At 50.1% G+C, this 22,719-nt stretch overlaps 2 protein-coding genes across 3 annotated transcripts in view; one reads left to right on the plus strand and one right to left on the minus strand.

Moving 5' to 3' along the window:
• The window catches only part of USP22 (ubiquitin specific peptidase 22), an 89,968-nt gene extending 80,688 nt beyond the window's left edge, over nucleotides 1-9,280 (plus strand). For both annotated transcript variants that reach the window (XM_030284853.4, XM_030284852.4), the window contains 5 exons: nucleotides 1,436-1,562; nucleotides 2,878-2,969; nucleotides 4,397-4,459; nucleotides 6,316-6,465; nucleotides 8,375-9,280. In XM_030284853.4, coding sequence (XP_030140713.1) covers nucleotides 1,436-1,562; nucleotides 2,878-2,969; nucleotides 4,397-4,459; nucleotides 6,316-6,465; nucleotides 8,375-8,417 — 475 coding nt within the window. In that variant the 3' untranslated portion in view covers nucleotides 8,418-9,280. The remainder of the gene's footprint in view (nucleotides 1-1,435; nucleotides 1,563-2,877; nucleotides 2,970-4,396; nucleotides 4,460-6,315; nucleotides 6,466-8,374) is intronic.
• Nucleotides 9,281-13,953: 4,673 nt separating this feature from the next.
• On the minus strand, nucleotides 13,954-20,428 carry TNFRSF13B (TNF receptor superfamily member 13B). Its single transcript, XM_030284968.4, has 5 exons — nucleotides 20,321-20,428; nucleotides 18,123-18,263; nucleotides 16,763-16,879; nucleotides 16,056-16,265; nucleotides 13,954-15,235 (listed from the first exon to the last, which is right to left on the minus strand). Exons 2-5 carry the CDS (start codon nucleotides 18,259-18,261, stop codon nucleotides 14,961-14,963), a joined length of 741 nt encoding a protein of 246 aa, XP_030140828.3. The 5' UTR covers nucleotides 18,262-18,263; nucleotides 20,321-20,428; the 3' UTR covers nucleotides 13,954-14,960.
• Nucleotides 20,429-22,719: the final 2,291 nt, after the last annotated feature.

Here is a 22,719-nt window from a genome sequence, read left to right on the forward strand (position 1 = left end):
TTCCTGAAATAAAAATTCATAGTCTTTAACATCTGATTTCTAATCTGCTTGACACTGTTAAGATCAATAATTTTAAGGAAATGAGGGAATTAGTACACATGAAAAATTGCTGATGCAGGAATACATCAAGAGGCAAAACCAATTGAATTTCGCTAATTTTCTTCAACATAGAGATTAGTAGAATCAAAGTTGATGGTAAGGAAGGAAAAACATCCAGGTTCAAAGATACTTCCAGAAAGTATGGATTTTGGAAAGAAGTTGAACTCTAATGTATAAAGAGGGTGGGTCTATGTTTTTATCCAAAAGTTAGCAAGAAAAAACGTGTGTAACTTCATGTCAATATGGCCGTGCAGCTGAAATTAACCTGAAGAAGGAAGGAGTGAGCAGGATTGTGACGCAAAAAAGGAAAAATAAGAGCATTCCAAACAACCATCAGAGCAAGTTTATGAGCCTTTTTAGAGTCTGATGGATAAACAAATACAAAGCAAAAGAAAGAAAAAACAGGGAATGATGACACATAGGCCAGGTCAAGGAAATCTTGTTAATTAACCAGGAAGCTGTCATGTCATTTAATGCTGGAGGCTGCTTTGGCCATAGTTAGAGTGAGGGTGAGGGACAAACTGACACCATGTTGCACTGACATTCTTCATTTAATGAAGAAACTTGAAGTTTTTAACTATATTTTTGAAATATTTCACCTCCAAAATCCTAGTTACAAGGCAGCCTCTGGGGAAATTGTTGATTTTCCTTTTGAAAATCTAAACTTGGAGGAAAGGACTGAGAAAGGAAAGTCCATGGTCCTGGCCTTTCTGTGCTGAGTTTCTGGAAAAGAGAGATTTTGCTTTAGTTTGTAGTATGAACACTGAGGTAGTCCATTTTCTGTGAGCACTTCCCTGTTCCCTAATGGTTTCTTCCCATGGCTCCTTTGAGCAGTTCTGTCTGAAAATTTTGAAAGAGATTTTTGTCAACAAAGGTTTTTTAGAAGGGTATCTGTATTTTGAAAAGAACTTTGTGTTTACAGGCCTTTCTATCTCAGAGCTTTGATCCCAGCCCTGGAGGGCTACAAGGTAGAATAGTGTGTTGCAGAAGTGTCTTCCATATCAATGTTTCTGGGTTTGAAAACAAAAGATCTTTCTTTGCTTTCTGTATGAAAATGAGCTGCTCTGCTGTAGGAAATTAACTGGCACTGAGCTCCTTTCTCAGCCACTGATTCACTTCAGTACAAGTTAGAGACATGACCATGTCACATTTGGATATCTGAGCCATTGCACTTCACATTATTATGGTTTGATTGTAGGTTTTTCCAAAATTACTTAAAACCCACTGACTCTTGTCTCTTGTGGTGCCAGTGACCCACAAGTAAAAGCATTTCCAGCACATGTCAAAAACCATCTGATTGTTTTGTGCATTCCTTTGCTTTTCAATATTTTTTTAGGTTTACAAGGCCAGAACATCTAGGAAGCAGTGCCAAAATCAAATGTAGTGGTTGCCATAGCTACCAAGAATCTACCAAACAACTCACTATGAAGAAGTTACCCATTGTGGCCTGTTTTCATCTCAAAGTAAGTTCACGGGGGCCAGCAGAGCAGAGGATGTGATTTCCTCTCTGAGAGGATGAGCTGAATTCTTGGACATGTCTTCTGGCTTTCACTGACTAAATTTTTATGATATAAATTAATATAAAGAACATCTTGCCTCGCCCAGCTAGATTTTCTATTAAGATAGTGTTACATTTTCTCTGATGTAGATTTGCAGTGTGTCTGGGGGAACTTAACCAGCTTGAATCTAGAGACAGAATGGAAGGCTGGTCCAAAACCTGAACCAGCACAGAAACCAATCTCCAGTTACACCCCCCATCCTACATGGTACAATTTTTACACTTTCAGTGAAAGTTTGCCACTGTGTTGAAGGAAAAGCATGGAAAAGTTCTGAGGGAAGTCAAGGTGAATGTGCTCCACTCCTTTCCTATACTTAGTTCAGTATTTGTGTAATTCAAAATGACTGAAGACCTTTTGGAAAATAAATTACTTTCCCTAAGTGATTGTGTTGTCCTGTCTATGAAAAATGCAAATTTCATTTTGTGTGTTAATGCAAAAGAGAAACACAAAAGATAAGAATTACAGAAATCTCAGCTTTTCACATCTGGATATGTTGCTAGGGAATTGTAACAGCATAACAATTGGAAAATAATTAACTTGAAGTGTAAATAGAGAAGACTTTCTGAGAAATGGAGAGGGAAGCTGCCTTTAAATAGAAACTCATTCATCTCTTTCTGGTATTTGTTCCTGTTCCAATTTAATATTCAGTGAAGGAGATGAGGAGAGGGTGGTGGGTATTGCAGGTCCCTTTTGGCTGAGGGACAAGGCTTTTTTTGTTAGCATACTCCATTTTTTGCCTTAATTTGAAAGGGTATTCCTGTGTAGGTTTGACTCTTGTCACTTGAGATGATTGGATGGGTGGATGCAGAGTGTGACTCCGAAGGCAAACTCTGTTATCACCGGTTCTGTGAGCCAGGGTAGGCAGCAGCCATGGGTTTGGATAGCCCTGGTGCAAATGAGCACTGCTTTGGGTAAAAGCTCTGTGTGCTCTCCTTATTTAATATATTTTTTCTTTGATGTCACATGGGAATAGGTTTGTATGCATAGATAACAAGGTAAATAAACTAATTAATACTGTGATAACATTGAGCCCACAAATGGTGGTTTATTTTCCTGCTAGAAATGCTGTTGTTATTTATATGGACATTCCCATAGAGCTGGTCCCTGCATAGTGACTGCTAATGTGCTTTCATGTTATTGTTTCTAAGCTTAGGACATTTATAAAAACCATTAAATTTACCCTTTGTCTAAAGAAGAAACCTCTTGCCTTTGCCTGCAGCGGTTTGAACACTCAGCCAAACTGAGGCGGAAGATCACTACGTATGTCTCGTTTCCACTGGAGCTGGACATGACACCTTTCATGGCTTCCAGGTGGGCTCCAAGTCCCAAACCCCTCACAGAGCTGGGCTGAACTGGTTCCCACTTCACACACGTGCAGCACAAAACAAGGGGCATATGTGAGGGTACAGAACAGTGTCTGTGGTGGTACTTCTGCCATGATCTGCTCTGTGGAAACTGTGGCTTGTCTAAACCCATTTTTAGATAAACTGTTCAGTTTCATGTGCCTGAAAAGGATTTATATTTAAACATTGTGGTGGGGTTCTTTAATTAATGTGTGTTATGTTTCTGGTTGCCTGTTAAATTTATAGACCCAGATCCATCTGGCCTTCAGATCCCTGCTTTGGTCCTATCCCCTCAGTGCCCACCCACCTGCCATCCTGTGCAGTTGGCCAAGCTAATCCCCAAACAGTATTCCTGAAGTTATAAAAATCCTTCCTTTTTATTCCTGCACATAGGCAAATCTGGGGGTTTTTGTTTAGTATATTCAACTTCTGTTTAGAGAATGCTGCAAGAAGCAAAAGCATAGCCCAGATTAAAATAGAAACAGCAAGACTTCTCCCACCTCCCAGGTTTGTGGAAGACGTAGCATTTATATAAATGCACCTTTATGAAAGGAATTTAATCAGCTTAATTAAAAAGTATTTGTCAAACATTAATGCAAATATGCAAGAGGATATTCAGATTTAATTTATATCTGAAGCAGCGCAGAAAGCCCCAAACTATGGTATCTCTTAACAGAGAGACCCTATTTTGATGCTGAAATTTTACTTAAAATTTCAAGCTTTGCCTGCACTCTTTATTTCCCAGAAAAAAAAGTGGATGCTTCTACCAAGAGAGAAAGGAGAGCCCTGCAGCTCTGTTAAATACTGTTATATTAAGAATATATGGTTTAATCCAATATATTCTTGAGACTTCCTTGTTCATCTATGGTGAATTCTCCCTGGATAGAACAGACTCTGATGATGAAAGGTACCCAGCATAATGGAATAGAGATGGGATAATCAGCAAGCATAACTCAGTAGTCTGAATTTCACCAGCTAGGAAATCAGCAGCATAATCCTATTGCTGCTGTCAAACACAAAATGAATTTAGAAGTCAGAGCCAAGATGATTGACCCATTACAAGATAAAGGATTGATGTAATTAGATAATTTCCTGGGTTTCAAATACAAATATTTTCTTAACCTGTTCTTAAGCTTTTTGGATAAAACATTTGACGTAAACAGATGTGTATTTGCAGCACTGAAGCCTTGACCAGGAGGAGAAATGGTGTTTGTGATGTAGCACTGCTGTGAGAGCAAATAAAGCATCTTTAGCATCCTAATCAGCCTTTTGCTGCTCAGCTGGAATAAGGACCTGGATTCAGAAAACAGGCTGTGTGTCATGTCACAGCAATTTCCTGGGTTTGGGAAGCCACTGCTTTAAGTGACTGGATTTTTGTGTGTGTGTGTGTTGCAGTAAAGAGAGCAGAATGAACGGGCAGTACCAGCAGCCGACGGATAGTCTAAACAATGATAATAAGTAAGTGGTACATTCCATGACTCCTGTTGTGAAAGGTAGTTGCCTTCTAGAAGGAGATAGTGTTGCTTTATATCCTGCAGTGCCAGTGCATTACCATATCTGACAGCACAGTAACTCTGGAATGTTGCAAAATAAACCTTCACTCACTGCAGTTCCTGCCCTTCCATGGGGCTGTGGCAGCTGTTCCAGAGCTGAGGGTGATACCCTTAAGTGGTCTATGGGCAAAATGAAGTGCTGTGGTCACAATGTTCATTGCAAGTGATGGGTGTTTCCTTGAAATATTCCTCTTCCTATTGCAATGGCAAAGGGAGCTCCAGAGGACCAAAGAAAGTTAATAGAATGCTGACACTCAAAGTCAGGAATAGATGATCCCAGTAATCCTGGGGTCTATTGGGCAGGTATTGATTCCAGTCAGAATAAATGATGGACTGGTGTGGGACTTGCTCAAGAATATAAAGGGGGTGTTTGAAACCAGTATCCATTGCTTTATGGGAATAGAAATGGTCACACAAACCTTACCTCTTAAGTTAAATAAGGTTACAAGTTTCATTGCTGCTGTTGTGTATTTAAATTCAAGGCACTTGGTTTGCCACTAAAAGTTTCAGTAAGAAGCTGGAACCACACAAAGATGTAGAACCAAACTCACCAGGTCTTAATGCAGGTGTCACCAGGCAGGTACCAGGCAGGTGCTCTGCAGTGCTAGGAAAGGTCTGAAGGTAACACAGCTGATCACTTTTGAGGTTTGCACATGCCTTAACTTGGAAAAATTGTTAAAAATTAAGCAGATTTAGGTAATGACAGCAAAGATGTCTGGATTCCTCAGGGATCTGGGTGCCAGGGAACAGCTGGAGCAAAGTCAGAAGGCTCCAGCTGGGACTGGAGTGTGCAGTCCATCCTAGCTGGATCAAGGACTCCCCAGAGAGAGTGGCTCTAAATCAGTGGCTCTGTAGGCAGTCAGTGAATAGGTGCCTTGTTGTGGCACCACTTCGTCAAAAGAGTTCTGTGAATTTTCAACTTGAGTAGGACAGTATCAAGTGAGATTAGAGAGATTATTTTACCATTGTGTAGCTGTGCTTGTGTCACACACAAAGTGTGAGGGCAGCATTTTATGAAAGAGTTAAAGAGAGTGGAAAATGCTTGAAAAAGAGCCACTAGTGTATTTAAGACTGGAAATAAAATCTTACTTTAGAACAAAAGAGCCAAAGACTTCAGTCTTGCACTTCAGGAAAAAAAAAAAAAAAAAAAAAAAAAAAAAAAAAAAAAGGAAAAAGAAAACAAGGGCAACTTGCTGATCAGTATCTTTTTTAGAACAGAGGTGGGCCTGCAAGTTTTCAGGCAAGTGCACAGCAGCATCTGAGAGCTGGAATTTGAGTAAGAATATATTCAGTATTTCAAAATAAGTACAGGCTTTGCAGATCAAGGACAGTTAATCAATTCAGCAGTTTATCATTGGAAATATCTAAGATTACCTCCTTCCCCATACCTCAAATGAATTTTTTCTGGTTCACTAGAATAAATCAAGGAAGTAGAAGGTCAGACTGGATAATCAGTGGTCCTCTTCAGGAATGCACCAATATTGATCTATTTTAGAAGCAAATTTGTTAGCCAGTATTGGTAAAGCTAACAGTGATCACCAGACTGGAGAGCTGCAGAAATAGAAAGACAGGAAAATAATTTTTTTTTTCCCCTGGGCAAGGCCACCCTCTTCCCAGCTAGTGTTAAACTGGTGTTTTACTGATGGATCAGATCCTTTAGCATTGCTATGTGTGTTTATGAACAGAAGTTTCTGCCTGTCTGAAATGCCTGTTGCTTTCCCCCTTTTGAAGCACATATTCATGGTGTGTTTTCTGTCCCAGGTATTCCTTGTTTGCAGTAGTTAATCACCAGGGAACCTTGGAGAGTGGGCACTATACCAGCTTCATCCGGCAGCACAAGGACCAGTGGTTCAAGTGTGATGATGCCATTATCACCAAGGCAAGCATTAAGGATGTGCTAGACAGTGAAGGGTAAGTGGTCCCCTGGGAAGGGGAAAGGAAGGCAAACTTTGACCTTTCTTGGGTTTTTCTTACTTTAAAAAAAACCCTTTTAATCATAGAGAAGGATAATTTCTCTCTTGAATATCCCCTGTAATGCAGAGTGCTTCAGCATGGAGACTGCACAGTTACATTTAACCATAATTGCTTTATAACCCTGGATTTGCTGAAGGGAAGGGAAGGACAAGGGACATCAGGTGACTGCAATGTCTCATGTCCAAACTGCTGCTAATGGAATGGATTCTGAAAACCAAAGTGATGTGATCCCCAGTGCAGGAACAGTGTTTATCTCTGTGACACAATCCAGTCTGTGCCTGCAGAACCTTTGGATTATGATGAGTGTAAAAGATTTGAAGAAAAGCCATTAAGGAAGTGCTGTGCCCTAGAATAGCAAGGCTCTATGGGAGGCAGGTAGAGAACATGAGCTGTTTCTTAGCTCATGGCTTTAAATTAATCTCAGATTGACATTATGGCTTCTGATATTTATATTATACAAGCTTTGGGAGGACAGAGCAGTATTTTTCAAGGGAAGCACTGTATGTTCCTCATTTGAGGGAAACACTGGGGACTGGTTTATGTTCCAAGAAAAAAGCAACTTAAAATCTGAAGTCTTCATTTTGCATTTTCAACTATGGACTTGGTACTGCAGAGATAAGTCTTTACCATTCTTGTTTTAATTATTCATGACATGTTTAAGGATTGCTGCAGGCACAATGTTCAGGTTGTAATTTTTTTAATTTTCCCATTTTTCCTTTTTTTAAACTTCAATCGGGAAGTAAAAACAGAAATCTATAATAGCTGAATTTTAGTGTTAAATGACTTGACAGGGAACTTCTGCTTTGAGGTGAGCAGAGGAATGATTTTGTTGTAATTCAGTAACACATGCCTGGTGCTCAGGTGGGGTTATGCCCATGGAAGAACCTGCCAGAGGCAAGGAGGAGAGGATGTACAGCACAACTATTGCCCATAAAGGCTGGTTTGAGCTTTGATGCATTTCCCTGGTTCAGATAAAGGCTGACATTGTAGCTCTGTGTCGTGTGAAGGAATCCATAGGGCTTGGATGGAATTATAACAATTGGAATGTCTCAGAAGTGCTCTGAGGACTCCCAAGTGGCTGTGTCAGAGTGGTTAAGGGTTGTGTGGAGATCAGTCCCCTTGCTCTGTGTGACTGCTGAGGGGCTGGGCTCCCTTCTGTACCAGAACACACACAGCAATTAGGGTCAGGAACAACTTCATCCTTCAAAACACCAGATTTGAGTGCAGGCTGACACATCAGATATTTGACTGAGACATGAGTGTTCACCCACATGGCTGCTGCTTCATTTTGCTTCTGTTCCAGCAAATGGGAGGCAGTTTGCAGTAATCCTGGTCTGATCTCTGGTAGTGTGACTCTAAAACAACAGCTGTCTCTTAAAGCACCTTTATTTTGTGTCGTGTTAGTGTTTAATGGTTGCTGCCTGTCTGAGCATCAACAGAATCCAATCTTCCAGAGTTTTCAGGTCCTCAGTAGATTTTATAAGGTTTGACTCCTTCATAGAATCATAGAATGGCCTGGCTAAGAAAACACCTTAAATCTCATCTCACTCCAGCCCTCTGCCATGGGCAGGGACACCTTTCACTATCCCAGGTTGCTCCAAGCCCTGTCCCTGGCCTTGAACCCTTCCAGGGATGGGGCACCCATGGGGTTTCTCTTTGATGTACAGCTGTTCAGTTCCTGAGTGGGTGGCTGGCTTCCCTCCTTCTCATCCCTGGTTAGTGTCCCTGGAATCACCTCAAATTGAAAGGAAAACCAAAATTAACAGCCCTCATGTGTTATGGTTGCATCAATGGAAACTCACCTGCCTTGCTACACAACTGACACTGTCCCTCTGCTCTATTCCAGATATTTGCTGTTCTATCACAAACAGTTCCTGGAGTATGAATAGCCTTATCCAGCAGCTTGTCAGATGTAAACAAGGAAGAAACAACACAAGCCTTCTGAATCGACACACAAACCTACCTGAAAAGAAAAGACCCATTACAAAGCAACTCGCACTGAGCTGTAACAGGACCTACTTGACACTGACTCACAGCCTGGAGAGTGAGAAATGAACAATGTCCGACGTGTGTGCAGTCCCACGAGCACAGAAAGGGGGAAAAGAGGCTGCAGTCAGTCACTTAACAGAGGAAATATGAAATGAAAGGAATGCTCTGGGTGGGGGAAATGGGAGCAGAGGAGTCCGGGCACTGGTACATCTCCTGTGTTCCTCCAAAATGTGTGTGGGAAGGCAAAGGATTCTACCCTCATCTCCATAAAGCATCTTCTCCATTTGGTGCTTCAGCTCCAACGACCAATCATATAACAGTTAAAATTTAAAATCCAAACCCATTTTTTTATGCATATGGGTCTGAAAGCAGTAGAGTGGAGGAGGAGGGGATGAGACAACTAAAGGACTTTGCAAGTATCTTTTTATTTGTGAATTTTAGTTATTAAATAAATACAGTATGAAACTATTAGGCTCTTTTTTTTCCAACAACCATAAAAGAAATCCTGGATTGTGGAACTGAAGCTGCAGTACTCAGACAGGTTTTCAAGCATGCCTGCTCACACAGGTAATGTTCAATGCCATCGGACTGCTCATCCAAAAGCATCAGCACAGATTCTGTTGTTTGAGCCCTTTTTTGTTTTGTTTTCTATAAATAGCTATTTTCTTAATTTTTTTTCCTTTTATTCCCTTTTTTCACGAGAATGAAATTCATAAATGCAACCATCAGTAAAAATGAATGAATTGGTGTGTTTATACTGTAAGAGTGGTCTTGGTTCTTTTTGGTTTTGTTTTGTTGTTTTTTTTTTTAATCTTGTGAATAAGTTTGAATTTCTCAAAAGCGCTTATTTTGTTGTTGCTGGTTTTGGTTTGTTTTTTTTTTTTTCCCTGCTGCTTTCCAAAGGTGGATTTATATATATCTGACACTTGAGAGAACCTCAGTGGTGAAAAATGTACCATCTGTTGGGAATGGTCGCTGCCGGGGCAGCTTTGAACGATGGATCTGCTGCTATTGAGCCCTTCTGCAGTGCTCTAAGTAAACAACACATTTTCCTGGTATGTGCTAGGCTGGTATTGGTTCCTTGTATCCTCCCACATGGATTAACTCTTCCCGTGCTCTTCTCCTCTTGCAGTGGCACAGACTGTGTCGGTGCTCTCAGCTCGCAGCTCTGGGGCCTTTCCTCCCCTTCCATCCAGGTTCCAGCAGGAGCTGCTCCTGCTGGATCTTGCTCTCAGGAGCTTGGGCTTGGGGGTGGAATTGCAGCCTGGGGAGAGGAAGCCTTCAGAGCAGAGCTGGAAGAGCAGAACCAGCTTTGTTCTCCCGTGTGGAGAGGGTGAAGTGTCATTTGGGCACTGTGTAAATTGGTGTCACACTGAAAGTCACAGAATGGTTTGGGTTGAACTTTCGGGATCATCTTGTTCCAGCCCTGCCGTGGGCAGGGACACCTTCCACTATCCCAGGTTGCTCCAAGCCCCGTCCAGCCTGGCCTTGGACACTTCCAGGGATCCAGGGAAGCCGCAGCTCCTCTGATCTTTAAGCTCGGCACAAATCCCCAGGCAGCCATGGCTCAGCTTCGCCAGGGTGGAAAGGCCGGGGGGGATCTAAACCTGCAGTTCTGTGCTCCAGGAATGAGGAGCGGGTGTCTAACACAGTCTGATAACAGAAAAACAGGAAAATAAGGGAATCCAGTGTGTTTGGGGTTTAAATTACCATCTCACAAGAGCAGCTGAACAGGTGGAATTCTTTTGATTTGCACACAGACTGGAACAGTACAAGGAGGTTTTGTACATCCGTGACAGGGCACGGAGGAGGGAAGGACAAGTGGAAGCAGCTCGAGCCAGACCCCGGAGGTTGGGTGTGGCGTGGGAAAGCCAGAAAGTGCTTTTAGCTACATTTTCATGTCCCTCAGCCACTCGAGCAGAGATAAAGCTTTGCCTGATGCTGGTGACTGATGGAAAAAAGCAGAAATGTGAGAATTGCTTAAACCCTGGGCGGGGGATCCTGCTCAGAATCAGTGCCCTTAACTCCATGCGTGGGGCTGCCCGGGTGCTGCCGAGGCCATCGCGTTCCCTGCCTGGGTGACAATTTAATTTCCATTCGGGCTGGAAATTTTAAGCCGAGCATTCCTGCGCTGGAGCGCGGCTGGGGAGCTGCAGGAGGGAGATGGGAGATGGGAGATGGGAGATGAGAGATGGAGAGATGAGAGATGGAGAGATGGGAGATGGGAGATGGGAGATGATGTGAGATGTGAGATGTGCCGGGCGCTCCCGCAGGAGAGCGGCCCCTCCTTCCCCCGAGCGAGCCCGGCATGGTGCGGATGCCGTGCCAGGCTTTCTGCTGCTCTTTAATAATGCAGCATCCTTGCGGAGGCAGCAGCCGCCAGCCCCTCTCCATCCCCGGCGCTGCTGCATCGCCGCTCCGGCTGAACGAGCGCTGCCACCCCGCGGCAGCGCCCGCCGAGGGTGAGGATGACTCCGGCGCTGCCTTCGCTTTGTGCCGCCGAGCTCTGAGCCTTTGGCTGCCCTTTCCATGAATTCTGTTTTCCACAGCACACGCTCAGCCGGCGGAGCTGCTGCAGCCGGCTTTGTGAAGCCCTCGGGAGCAAATTGTTTAGGGACGAGGCAGCCGTATAAATCACCCTTAATTTCCCCTCCCCGCCCATCTGCTGGAGAGGGTTCTGCTCTGTGCGGCTGCACCGGCGCAGATGGTTCTCGGGGGGAGCTTTCAAGGCTCTTTCTGGTTTCAAAAGCAGAATTCTTAGGGTATTAAAAGGTTTATTATTCTTTTCTTCCCCCCCTCTCCCGCCTACCAGCCCACCCCCCGTGTCCCTGCCCGAATCACACCAGGTTCTATTTCCAGCAGCAGTAAATCCACGCCGCTTCCGAGAGGAGGGGAGAGCATTTTCCCTTTTCCTATAAAAATGGAAGTGCAGCTGCTTCGTCTCAAACACAGCCTCCTCTCCCCCTCCATCCCTCCCTCTAGCAGCAGCCGGGCAGCTCATGGCCTCAATTATTCCCGGCAGAACCGGGAGTTTCTCCGTGGAACTCCCTCAACATCTCCTGCAGGAAAACGCCGGCCACGGAGCAGCCCAAGGGAGGGTGAAGCGAAGCCTCCCTGATGTGGTGACAGCCAGCAGTGACAGCTCCTCATCCAGGGGAACACTTTGGGCTTGTTTATTTTTTGGTACATTTTCCGTCGGCACAGCTGGATCTGTTGGGAGGAGGCATTTGCAGGAATAACTGGAAACAAAGACTGGCTCACGGTGGGGTGTGCTCTGTTACCTGCCAGCAGTGAACTCAGCTCTACAGGGGACACAAAAATAGCCAGAAAGTGCTTTTAGCTACATTTTCATGTCCCTCAGCCACTCCAGTGGCGATAAAGATTTGCCTGATGCTGGTGCCTGATGGAAAAAGCAGAAATGTGAGAATTGGTTAAAACCTGGGCGGGGGATCCTGCTCAGAATCAGTGCCCTTAACTCCATTCAAACCCTTCATTCCATGTGGTTTGACTCGTCCCATATGGAATCCCTGCTGTCCCCTACACAGGGTCCCTCCAGCATTGGAACTGATGCCTCCAGGTATGATCCTTCAGAGCTGCTGGCAGGGGGCTGTAAAATCCCAAAATCCATTGGTTCCTCTCGGTTCTCCAGCTAAGGGGGTTTGTTATTTTCCTGCTAATTTGTTCGAGTTGCTCTCTGTTACTTTTTCTCTTGTAGTTAATTCCCACAAGGAGGGGAGGGTGAGGGATGCTCCTCTCTTGTGTCTGGGCAGGACTTGGCCTCTGATGAGTGTTTTCCCCAATTTTTGGACAGACATGGTGCCAGGAGGAGCAGCCCTGTCACAGCCCTGGCTTTGCCTGGGTGTGAGGTGAGTGACCGCCTGAGCCAGCTGGGGCAGGAGTTCCTGGTGCCACACAGGGTGAGCTCCTGCTCTCACTAGCACAGGCATGGCCCTAAAATCCTTCTCATTTGAATAATTGATGCCTCTTGATCCTCCAGGGATGCCCTAATTGCAACACTGGTGGCACGTGTTCGCTTAATTCTGTCCTGTTTTTAAATAAGGTTCTGAATCTCTCTATAAATACCATGGCCAGGGGCTCCTGGAGGTGACACTTGAAGGTCTGTGGGTCACCAGAGCTGGACTGGATCCACGTGTCCCCAGGAGCTCCCTGCTGGCAAGGGGCAGCCTGGTGAGGCACTGGCTGCTGCTGAGGGTTTTCCTTCTCCTGAATTCCCTGTCCTTGCTGGGAAGTGCTTGGGCAGGGAGGGCACAGAGCTGGGGCATTGCCAGCCCTGGTGCCAGGGCAGGATGTGCCCCAAGGTCAGTGCAAAACCTTCACCTGGAGCAGTGATTGCAGCTCTGGAGCCCCTGACAAACAGGAGGGGAACTGTGGGGTGAGTCCTGAGGGCTGCTCCGAGCGCTGGAGCAGCCATGGAGCCAGGCTGGGACAAGAGGAGGCTCCAGGGAGAGCTCAGGACCAAAAGGGGCTCCAGGAGAGCTGGAGGGGACAAGGGATGGAGGGACAGGACACAGAGAATGGCTCCCCAGTGCCAGGGGGCAGGGATGGATGGGATATTGGAAAGGAATTCCTCCCTGTGAGGGTGGTGAGGCCCTGGCACAGGGTGCCCAGGGAAGCCGTGGGTGCCCCTGGATCCCTGGAAGTGTCCAAGGCCAGGCTGGACAGAACTTGGAGCAACCTGGGATAGGGGAAGGTGTCCCTGCCATGGCAGGGGATGGAATGTGATAATCTTTAGGATTCCTTCCAACCCAAACCACCCTGCAGAGTCTGGGGAGGGCAACCCAGAGCAGGAGGAGATGTGGGGCTGAGGGGGGATCAGGGCCCCAGTGAAGGTGGGGGACGTGGGGCTGCAGGAAGGAGTGAGGGGTGAGGAGAAGCCAAGAGGCTTTGGAGGAACAGGAACCTGAGGAGAGGAGAGCAGGAACAGAGCAGGAATGCAAAGGGGGGCTGAAGGATGTAGGAGATGAGCAGCAGAGCCAGAGATGGTGGGAGGGCAGCAGAGGGACTGGGCAGGAACTGAGAGCCTGGAAAAGCTGAGAGAGAGCTGGATCCATGCCGGGCTGAGGCTGAGCAGGGGTGGAGGCCAAGGTGATTTCTGGGGCTGAAAGACTTTTGGAGCTCTGGAGGAGCTACTGATGGCACAGGATTTGGGGCCGTGGTGTTGGAGAGTGTTTGGGGCTGTGGGGCAGGAAACCACAGGAGCTGAGGGCAGGAGAGCAGAGGGCCTGGAGCAGATTCCACAGGAGCTGAGGCTGTGGAAGATGCTGCTGTGGAGGTGGAGGGGAAGGTGCTGATGTGGGAGGGGAGGCCAAGAGGGTCTCCAGGTGTGCTGGGACACAGAGAAGGTCTGGAGGTTGGGATGCCCACGGACTGGGGGTGCTGAGAGAGTAGGAGGTGACCAGAGTGAAAGGCTCAACCTCCCAGGTGATGCCTTTTTTAATGATAAAAAGTATTTACATTCAAAGGAACGTGTAATATAGAAGGGGTAGAATCTGTTACAACTCTGCTCATGTTTTTTCCGGCTGTCTGCTTTCCCAACACCAATTTGTGCATATATCAAATTACATTTATTCTTTCAAGTTTAAAGCTCTAGTTTAAGACAGTGGAGGGGATGGGCTTCTACCAGGAGTGATTCCTTGGGGGAAAAAAAATCCTACAGTCTCCTTTAGTGGAAATGAGAACTTCAAATTACACATTGAAACTCCTATTTTTCCAGGATAGCTTTCAAAGCCAGGTTTGATAAAAGTATTCTCTCAAAGCAGCTTTATCTCCAGCTGATTCCTCACTTTTACCAGCTCTTCAGAATAACCCAGGTCAGATATACATAAATCCAGTTTTGTAGAAAGATCTGAGCCTTGGATGAATTTTCATATTTAAACTCAGTTCCACTGATGGCTTTGGTGCCTGTCCCAGCTCCTCGTGTGCAGCATCGTGTCCTGGTCATGAGGCAAAGGCTCCTTATCAATCTCACCAGTAAATCCTTGGATCCAATGCCACGTCTGAGACAGCTGTGCTGAAAATCGCTCTGATTCATGAAGGAATCTCCAGCAGGAAGAGGTGAGCTCTCATGGGGAGCAGTGGGCACCACCTGACCCTTTGCAGGGATACTGATGGTGGGACCAGGATGAAAACCCCCCATGAGCTGTCCCCAACGGCCAGGATGCACCCAGGTCAAGCTGGAGGATGAAGTCAGATGCTGCTACGTGGGAAGTGACTTCTTTCACTGGGAGTGCACAAGAATAATGGGAATTTGGTTTCCTGAGTGGAAGCAAACAGCTCTGTGGCACCTCCAGCCCTGTCTGTGTCCTGCAGCCCTTGGCACAGCCCAGGCTGGGTAGAGGCTGTTCAGTCACTGGCAGCAGAGGGTGAAGCAGCTTTGGTTTGGGGGCAGAGAGAGCATCCCTCCGTGCTGGAACACCCTCTGCTCACACCATGGGTGTCTTCTCCTGGGCAGGAGAGCAGATGATTTTGAAGTGGCCGTCGTCAGGGCTGGGAACGGCCCCGGCACTTCCCGTGCTGCAGATCCCAGAGAAGGAGGGAGCAGCCCTTTCCCCAGGGCAGCAGGAGCTGCTGTGGCAGGATTTGGTCTCTTGTACAGCAGAGCCATGGCCAGGGAAGCAGAAGCCACAGGTTTCCACTGGCTCTGGGATTCTGATGCTGGTGAATCCATCCCCAACGCTGCCAGCTTCCACCAGCCCATCTGCAAATAAACTCGGTGTCAGCTGAGGGGGCCCGGGAGCAGCTTCCACCTGGGAATGCTCTGAGGTGCTGCACTAGAACCTGTGAAAAGCTGGTCCTGGGACTGGAGAGGACACCCAGCTCCCAGCATGGACTCACTGCATCAACCAGAACACCCAGAAAATCTCTCCAAACTTGGTGGTTCATCTTAAAAATGACCCTTTGATCCCTCTGTCCTTCAGCAAAGCAGACAAGAATGGCTTGAGGGACAGTCCTTGGAGTGACATGTGTCACAGTGGCTCATGGGGTCTTCCTCTGTGATTTTTGACATTGATGGCTTTGAGGTGGATGTATGCAGACATGGATGTGTGTGCAGAAATAGGTAAGTAGGCAATTTTTCTTTGGAAAGGCAGGAGAGAAGAAAAGGAGGAAGAACAAAACCACCTTTTCCATGTTGAATTGTTCCACGTTATCCTTTCTCCTTTTCTCCCTAACACAAGGACTTGTGAAGCCCCTCTGGCTGCAGAACCAGAACTGGGTTTTGTGGGACAGCTGTTTGTTTTGGAAGAGGGTTGGCTTTTGTCCCCTCAGCCTCTGATGGAGAGTGCAGAGGTGCTGCCCATGGAACAGCTCCAACAGAGCTGTGCCAGAGGAGGGAGTGACTGAGGGGTTGGGGTGCAGAATCGGGCACAGGGGTCCAGTCCTGCTCCTCTTCCAGGCTCACATTTGTTATTTTGCCTTTTCTCCTTTCCTTTTTGAGAAATGGCTCTGCTTTTTTCTTCTAGCAGCCCAAGCTTGCCCCCACGAGCTCCCCACCCTCTCCCAGTGCTGCCAGCACCCACCTTTGGCAGGGTCCTCCCTGCAGTGGCAGGTCCCAGCGCTGGGCTGGCAGGAGACGGCCTCTCCCTTCCTGCGCAGGTGAGTCCAGCCCAGGAGCAGGGAGCAGAGCAGGGAGCAGAGGCAGAGCCCCAGCAGCAGGTACAGCACCAGCCACGGGTCCTGCTCCACGCACGTCTTCTGCTGCAGCCCCATCACCGGCCCCGCGGGCGTGGCTGTGGGGCAGGAGAGATGGGGCAGCTCAGACCCCTCTGGGGTGGCACCCCGGGAACAATTTGGGGTGGTTCCCCGGGATGGAGAGAGCTGGCAGAGCCTGTGCCCTCCGCCAGGAACAATTTGGGAGCAGCTCTGTGTCCCCTCTGCCCGCTGGCATCTCTCCGGGCAGTGAGAGGAGCAGATCCCTTCCCACCCTTCGCCATCTTCAGGGATGGTCTCAACCCCGTGTAGGACTGGGGGGTCTCCCTGTCCCCTCCTGCTGTCCCTCCCCGAGGGCTGGGGAAGCTCAGCCGGGTGGGACCCACAGCTGCCAGCCCCACCCTGCCTGGGGGAGCTGCCCAACCTAAAACCAGCAGCACCCGGCAGGGAAAAGCCGCTGTGGGATGGAGGAAATGGGGAGGAGGTGCCCTGACTGCTTTTCCCCAGCCCCGGTGATGGCAGCACCCAAGGGTGCAGCTCCCTGGGACAAGGAGGGGATTTCTGCTGCCCGACTCACGCTCGCAGGACAGGGCACACTCCCGGGGGTGCTGCCCGCACACCGAGCTGCACTTGATGCAGTTCTTCACGAGGTCATCGTAGTAAAATCCAGGTCTCCTGTTGCAGTCCATGGACTCTGGGGGAGGGGAGGGAGGTGACCGCGGTGTCCTCAGCACATCCCCCCACCCCAATTCGCGGGAGGAGGAGCCCAGCCCGCTGCTCTGCCAGGCACAGGGTGGCACCGCTGCCCAAGCACTGGCAGCCTCTGCCGCGGTGGCAGAGCCGGGATTTGGGTGGTGGTTGGCCGGAGAGGTGGGGAAAGGCGGAGGGGATGGTCCCAGGCAGGCAGAGGCAGCTCCTGGCTGCTGCTGCCCTGGGGCTGGCACAGCTTGTGGGACACACCAAAACCTGCCTCGGGATGCCAGGAACGGCATCTCCTGTCCTCGGGGAGGAGATGTGTTACAGTGAGCTCATGGGCACCCTGTGCCCCCCTTCCCCGGGACCCTGTGACTCTGATCAAGATAACCCCTGGACCCTCCTTCCTGCCCCAATGGGGTTGGCAGAGAGCCAGGAAAGCCCACCCTGTCCAAAACCTATATAGACCCTGGACATTTCCTGTTCTTTTTTGCCCTGCTCTCCACATGGACATCACAGAATAAAGAGAGCTGCACCAACCAACACCCTGGGGTAAGAGCCTCTTCTGAATATTTCTCCCTCTCCTGGTATTCCTCCCCTCACAGCCCCTTATCTCTGAGCTAGTTGGATTCTTCAGGGGGCTGCGTGAGGGGGGAAAACTACAGAGATGTTCACTTGTGGCTGCTGAATCAGCCCTGGGATGGGTGAAGCCGCCTCAGCCCGTGACTCGTGGAAGGGCGCTGGCACAGGGCTGGGGTGCAAAGCTCATTTGTCCCTTGTCCTCCTCCCCAGCTGTTTTCAGGACACCTCAGGGCCTGTCTCAGGCTGGGGGTTTTTCATTATCCACACCCCTGCCTTTGGAGGGTGGGGTGGCCCCAGTAGGGAGCAGGAGTGCTGGTGCAGCCTTGTGACCCCAGGAGGGAGCAGTGCAGAGGTGCAGGCACCTGGTCCTGAGCTGTTGCCAGCCCCAGCCCGTCCATGGGGAGCTGTCACATCCCCCTGTGGTTTTGGCTTGAAGCTCTGGAAAGCTGAGCTGCCTCCCAGCCTGCCCTGGGGTTCCCTGGCAGTGTCCAAGGCCAGGCTGGACGGGCTTGGAGCAACCTGGGATAGTGGAATGTGTCCCTACCCATGGAACTGGAACTGGATGAGAATTCAGCTGCCCACCAGCTCAAACCATCCCAGCTCTGATCCTCCTTCCCGGCTTGGCCCATCCCTGACTCCCAGGCAGGGCACCCAGCACTCACCACACACAGCATCACACTTCCTGGCCAGGGACTGCCCGCAGGCGAGGCTGCAGGGGATGCACAGGGAAACGAGGGTGTCCCAGTACTCCTGGTCTGTGCAGTTCTTCATGGCATCCTGCCCCACTCCTGGCCCATCCATGGCTGCAGGACAGACACACAGGTAGGTACGGGGTGGCCACCATGGGGCTGCTCTGCAGCCACCTCGTCCCTTTCTAGGGCTGGGACCCCTGGCAGGGAGGTCCTGGCTGTCCCTCTGCCCTCTCTGGTCCCAGGCTTGAGCAGCCAAATGTGCTTTCCAAGCTGTTTGTGTGCCCTGTGCCAGTCCCAGGGGACACACAGAGAGCCCAGCCTGGCCTAGAGGTGCCCCCAAGCTCTGCCCCAAGGGTCTGGGGGTCCCTGCACCTGCCAGTGGGAGCAAAGCACTGGGGACTATTCCTGTCCTTGCAGGCTTCTCTGAAAGTGCCAGAACCACGACCTTGTGTGTCATTCCTGCCCTTTCTCTTGGCTGTTCGGTGTCATAGTGAAACCAGGCTGATGTGTAAGACATGTCAGATCAGAAGAAGGAGGGAAATCTCCCCAGGAGACTTTAGGCACCAGTTTAACCAGTACCAGCTAGAGGTGGACGTGCTCCTGTCCCTACCACGGGCTGCTTTCCCATTCTCTGCTGCCCCAGTGCTCCCAGTGCCCTTGTGCACTGGGTGTGATGCCAGAGGCACGGGAGCAGTTCTCAGCAGCATAAAAATCATCCAAACCTCACACTTGGAAGAATTCGCTGGCTGGTAACAGCTCCTGTGTTGTGCCACTCGTGGGGTCTGCAGAGGAGCAGCTGCAGAAGCTCTGACCCAGCAGGAGGGTGGCCCTGGTGGCACTGTCCCCTTTGCTGCCTGAGAAGGCTCCCGGGAGCCTCATCCCCCCCAGAGCCGAGCCTGGAGCTGCAGCTCTTTCCTGCAGGGTGGGAGATGCTGGTGCTGATGGGGCCCAAAGGTTTAAAACCTCCCCAAGCTGCAGAGTCAGCCTCTGCATGCCCAAAGGCTGAGCTGCTGCTTTGGCAGAGCCAAACCTTTGATTTTTGTACAGAAAATCTCCTGTGCCCTGCCAGGATTTCTCCTCTCTCTCCAGGACTCAGAGGTTGGGCACTTTGCACGTCTGTCCTGCCCCTGCCCAGCCAGCAGCTTCCCTGCAGGATGGGCTGGGTCCTACCTGGGCCATCCCAGTGCCAGGGAAAAATCCTCTCTGCACTGGGATGCTGGCCTGACACTCCCAGTTGTTCAATTAACACTGCTATAAAATTAAATAATGACTTTCTGTCGAGCTGACTGGAGACATCCCCAGGGCAGAGCAAGGCTCAGGCCATTTCTGTCCTCAGGCACTCTTGGAAGAAACTGGGCTTTGTACCCAGAGAAGCCCCCCAGGGGTGGCAGGAACCCCTCTGGGGGTTACTGTGAGCCCTGGGGATGGCAGGGAGCTGAGCCATCCTGACCCAGGTGGGGTTTCCCATGGGATAATTGGTGGGAGGCAGACCTGGGGCTGTGTTAAAGCTGAGGGGCTGCAGGCTGGGAACCTCCCTCCCAGTACTGTGAGGACACGGCCGAGGAGATGTTTGGCCTCATCTAGGACAGACCTCCCCCTCCCTGGGGAGTCCCAGGGTACATGTGGTGCTCCCAGCACAGACTTCTCAGCCATGATTTTCCAGCAGAGCCAGGTGAGTCTTTCCCTCTTCCTCTCAACCACCCAACCCCTCTGAATTCCCCCACAGACCCCTCATGCCAAGCTTTAAGCAACCACAGGACAAGGGGAAATGGCTTTAGGCTGAAGGAGGGTAAATTTAGATTAGTTATTAAGAAAAAATTCTTTCCTGTGAAGGTGGAGAGGCCTGGCACAGGCTGCCCAGAGAAGCTGTGGCTGCTCCATCCCTGGAAGTGTTCCAGGCCAGCTTGGACAGGGCTTGGAGCCACCTGGGACAGGGGAAGGTGTCCCTGCCATGGCATGGAGCTGGAATTGGATGAGAATTCAGCTCCCTAGCAGCTCAAACCATTCTGTGGTTTCCTCTGCAGCCCCACAGCACTGACCACTTCAGCAGGATGGGAACTCTGAGCAGACCCTCCACTCCCTGCTGGCACTGGGAGCCTGCCCAGCCCCCAGCCCTGGCCCCCAAGCCCCCCACCCTGTCCCCCACAGCCCCTCCATGGGTCACTCACGTCTGGCTCTCCAGCAGTGGCTACTCCCCCTCAGCTCCAGCCATGGCCCCACGAGCTGCAGCCCCGAGCCCCTGCATGGCTCAGGGGTTATTATTAGAGAGATTTGGTTAATGCCTGGCTGTGCATTTCCTGGGGCTTCCCCTTGTCCCTTCCATGCAAATTGGCTGCACACTCAGTGCCTTGCACTGGCTCGTGGGGTCCTGGGCTGCTGGGGACAGGGTGGGGGACACTGGAGCAGGGACAGGTGTCCTGGGCCAGGTGGCCACACTTCAGTGGGCCTTGGTGGAGTGGGAGCTCTGCAGCACCTGCTCTTGCATCATGGACTGCAGCAGAATCCCAGAACCAGAAAGGCTGGGAAAGCCCTCTGAGGTCATCGAGTCCAACCATGCCCCCACATTCACTATGAGCCACAAGTGCCACACTTAAACAGATTTAAAATCCCTCCTTCCAGGGGTGGTGGTTCCACCACTGCAGCCTGTGCCAGTGGGATGTTCCCTTCAGGGGAAGGAGTTTCACTCTGTGCAAGAGGCAATGCCAGGACCAAGCACTGCTGGGAGCATCCATCCTCTCCATGTCCTCGGGATGCTCAGCACGAGCCACTGTCCTGTCTCTTGCTCAGAACTCACAGAACATCTCTGGAGCCCCATGAGGTGCCTCAAACACTGATTTTCTCAGGTGCATCCATGTCTGGGAGGCAGGAGGGCTGTGCTATGTCCTGCATGGGCAGCTGAGTCCTGGCTGGGCTGGGGGCACAAAGCATTAATAGCTCATAAATAGCACATTAATAACTCATTAACAGCACATGAATAACTCATTAATAGCACAGCTTGTTTTCACAGAGGCAAAGAGCCCCCTCTGCACTGCTGGCAGCCTCCAGAGGTTTGTCCCTGCTCCTGCAGGGATGCTGGGCATGGCTTTGGCAGCGGTGCCAGGAAGGGGCAGGAGGAGCGTGGCAGAATTGTGACTCAGCTCAGGCCAGAGGGACCTTTCTGCAGAAGCAGCTGAAGGAGGAAGGAAGCAGCAATACCTGTGACTAAAAACATTCGTGGAGCAGCATCAAGGGTTCTTCTGTTTGGTTCAAAAACTCCCGGTTTGTGCTTGCCACCTGCAGCTGGAGAGGCCAGAGGATGTTTTGCTGCTGTGTCCATTGCAGGGGCGTTGGAGGCTGATCCTGCTCAAGGGGAGCAGAGCCCAAGGCAGAGGAGCCTTGCACCTTGTGGCCCATCACATCCCAGCTCCTGAAGGAGGGAGAAAAGCAGCATCCAGTGCACCACAGGGCTTGGAGCAAGGACCAGGAGAGGACCAGGGACACTGCGACACTGCAACACTGCAACACTGCCACACTGCAACACTGCCACATGTCTGGTATGAAGGATGAGATCATTGCTGTGCTGAGCCTCCCCCTGGGAGGGAAATCACGATTTTGGCGTTGCCTGAGCTGGCTGAGTGTGGCAGAGCAGGGACATGGCCCTGGAGAGGTGGCCCCAGCCTGCTGCTCTCGGGGTTTTGCAGGGGAAACTCACCTCTGTAAATAGCACCAGAGACTTGCAGTTTCCACCCTGGTGAGCCCTCAAGAGGGAAGTGAGAAGCACTTGGGGGTGGTTTGTCCCTCCTCGCTGAGCAGGGATCAGGCAGTGTGGTTTCAGCTGTAGAATTCTGGGGCTGTCTGGACTGGAGCCCCATTTCCTTGGCCGTGTCCCTGTGCCCCAGACACCATCACCCCCCTCTACAGCCTCTGAGGGCACTCTGGCTCTCCAACACCTCCAGACGTGGTGCCCATGAGCTGCTGGCTCACAGCCAAGGCAGTGGCTGCCACCCTGCCATGCCCAGGGCTGTTGCTGTGGTTTGGGCAGCCACCACCAGCCTCCTGTTCCGGATTTCTGGATTAAACCTTTCATCTTCTGAGTTCACTGGTTCCCCAGAGCATCAACCAGCAGCTCCCCGTGCATCCTCCCAGTGCCATGCATCCCTCTGCATCCCTCTGCATGGCTTTGCATCCCTCTGCATCCCCCCATGTGGTTTTGCATCCTGCAATGCCCATCTGCACCTGGCTCTGGAGGTGCCACACTCTCTTTGGGGTGACAGAGCCCAGGTTTTTCCTGACAACAAAATCTGTTTTTCTGCTGGGCTCTTGCCCTAGTGGCAGTGCTGCAAGGAGAGCTGCAGGTAACAGGAAGACAGGGTGGATAATGTTTGGCTCTGAAGCTTTTAGGGGGTGCTTTGCCTTCCCCTTGAGCAGCTTTGCTGGGATGATTTCCTCCCCTCAGCCCCTCTGCTTTTAGCAGCCCCGAGCCTTGGTCAGGATGTTTGCTCACACACGTGCTCCCTTTAGGACCTGAAAAGAAGAGGCTGTGGGGGAAGAAGGGGAAGAGGAGCCTTTTTCGGCCGAAACTGCCAAC

Source organism: Taeniopygia guttata, chromosome 14, assembly GCF_048771995.1.
Source record: "Taeniopygia guttata chromosome 14, bTaeGut7.mat, whole genome shotgun sequence".
Classification (NCBI taxonomy): Eukaryota; Metazoa; Chordata; class Aves; order Passeriformes; family Estrildidae; genus Taeniopygia; species Taeniopygia guttata.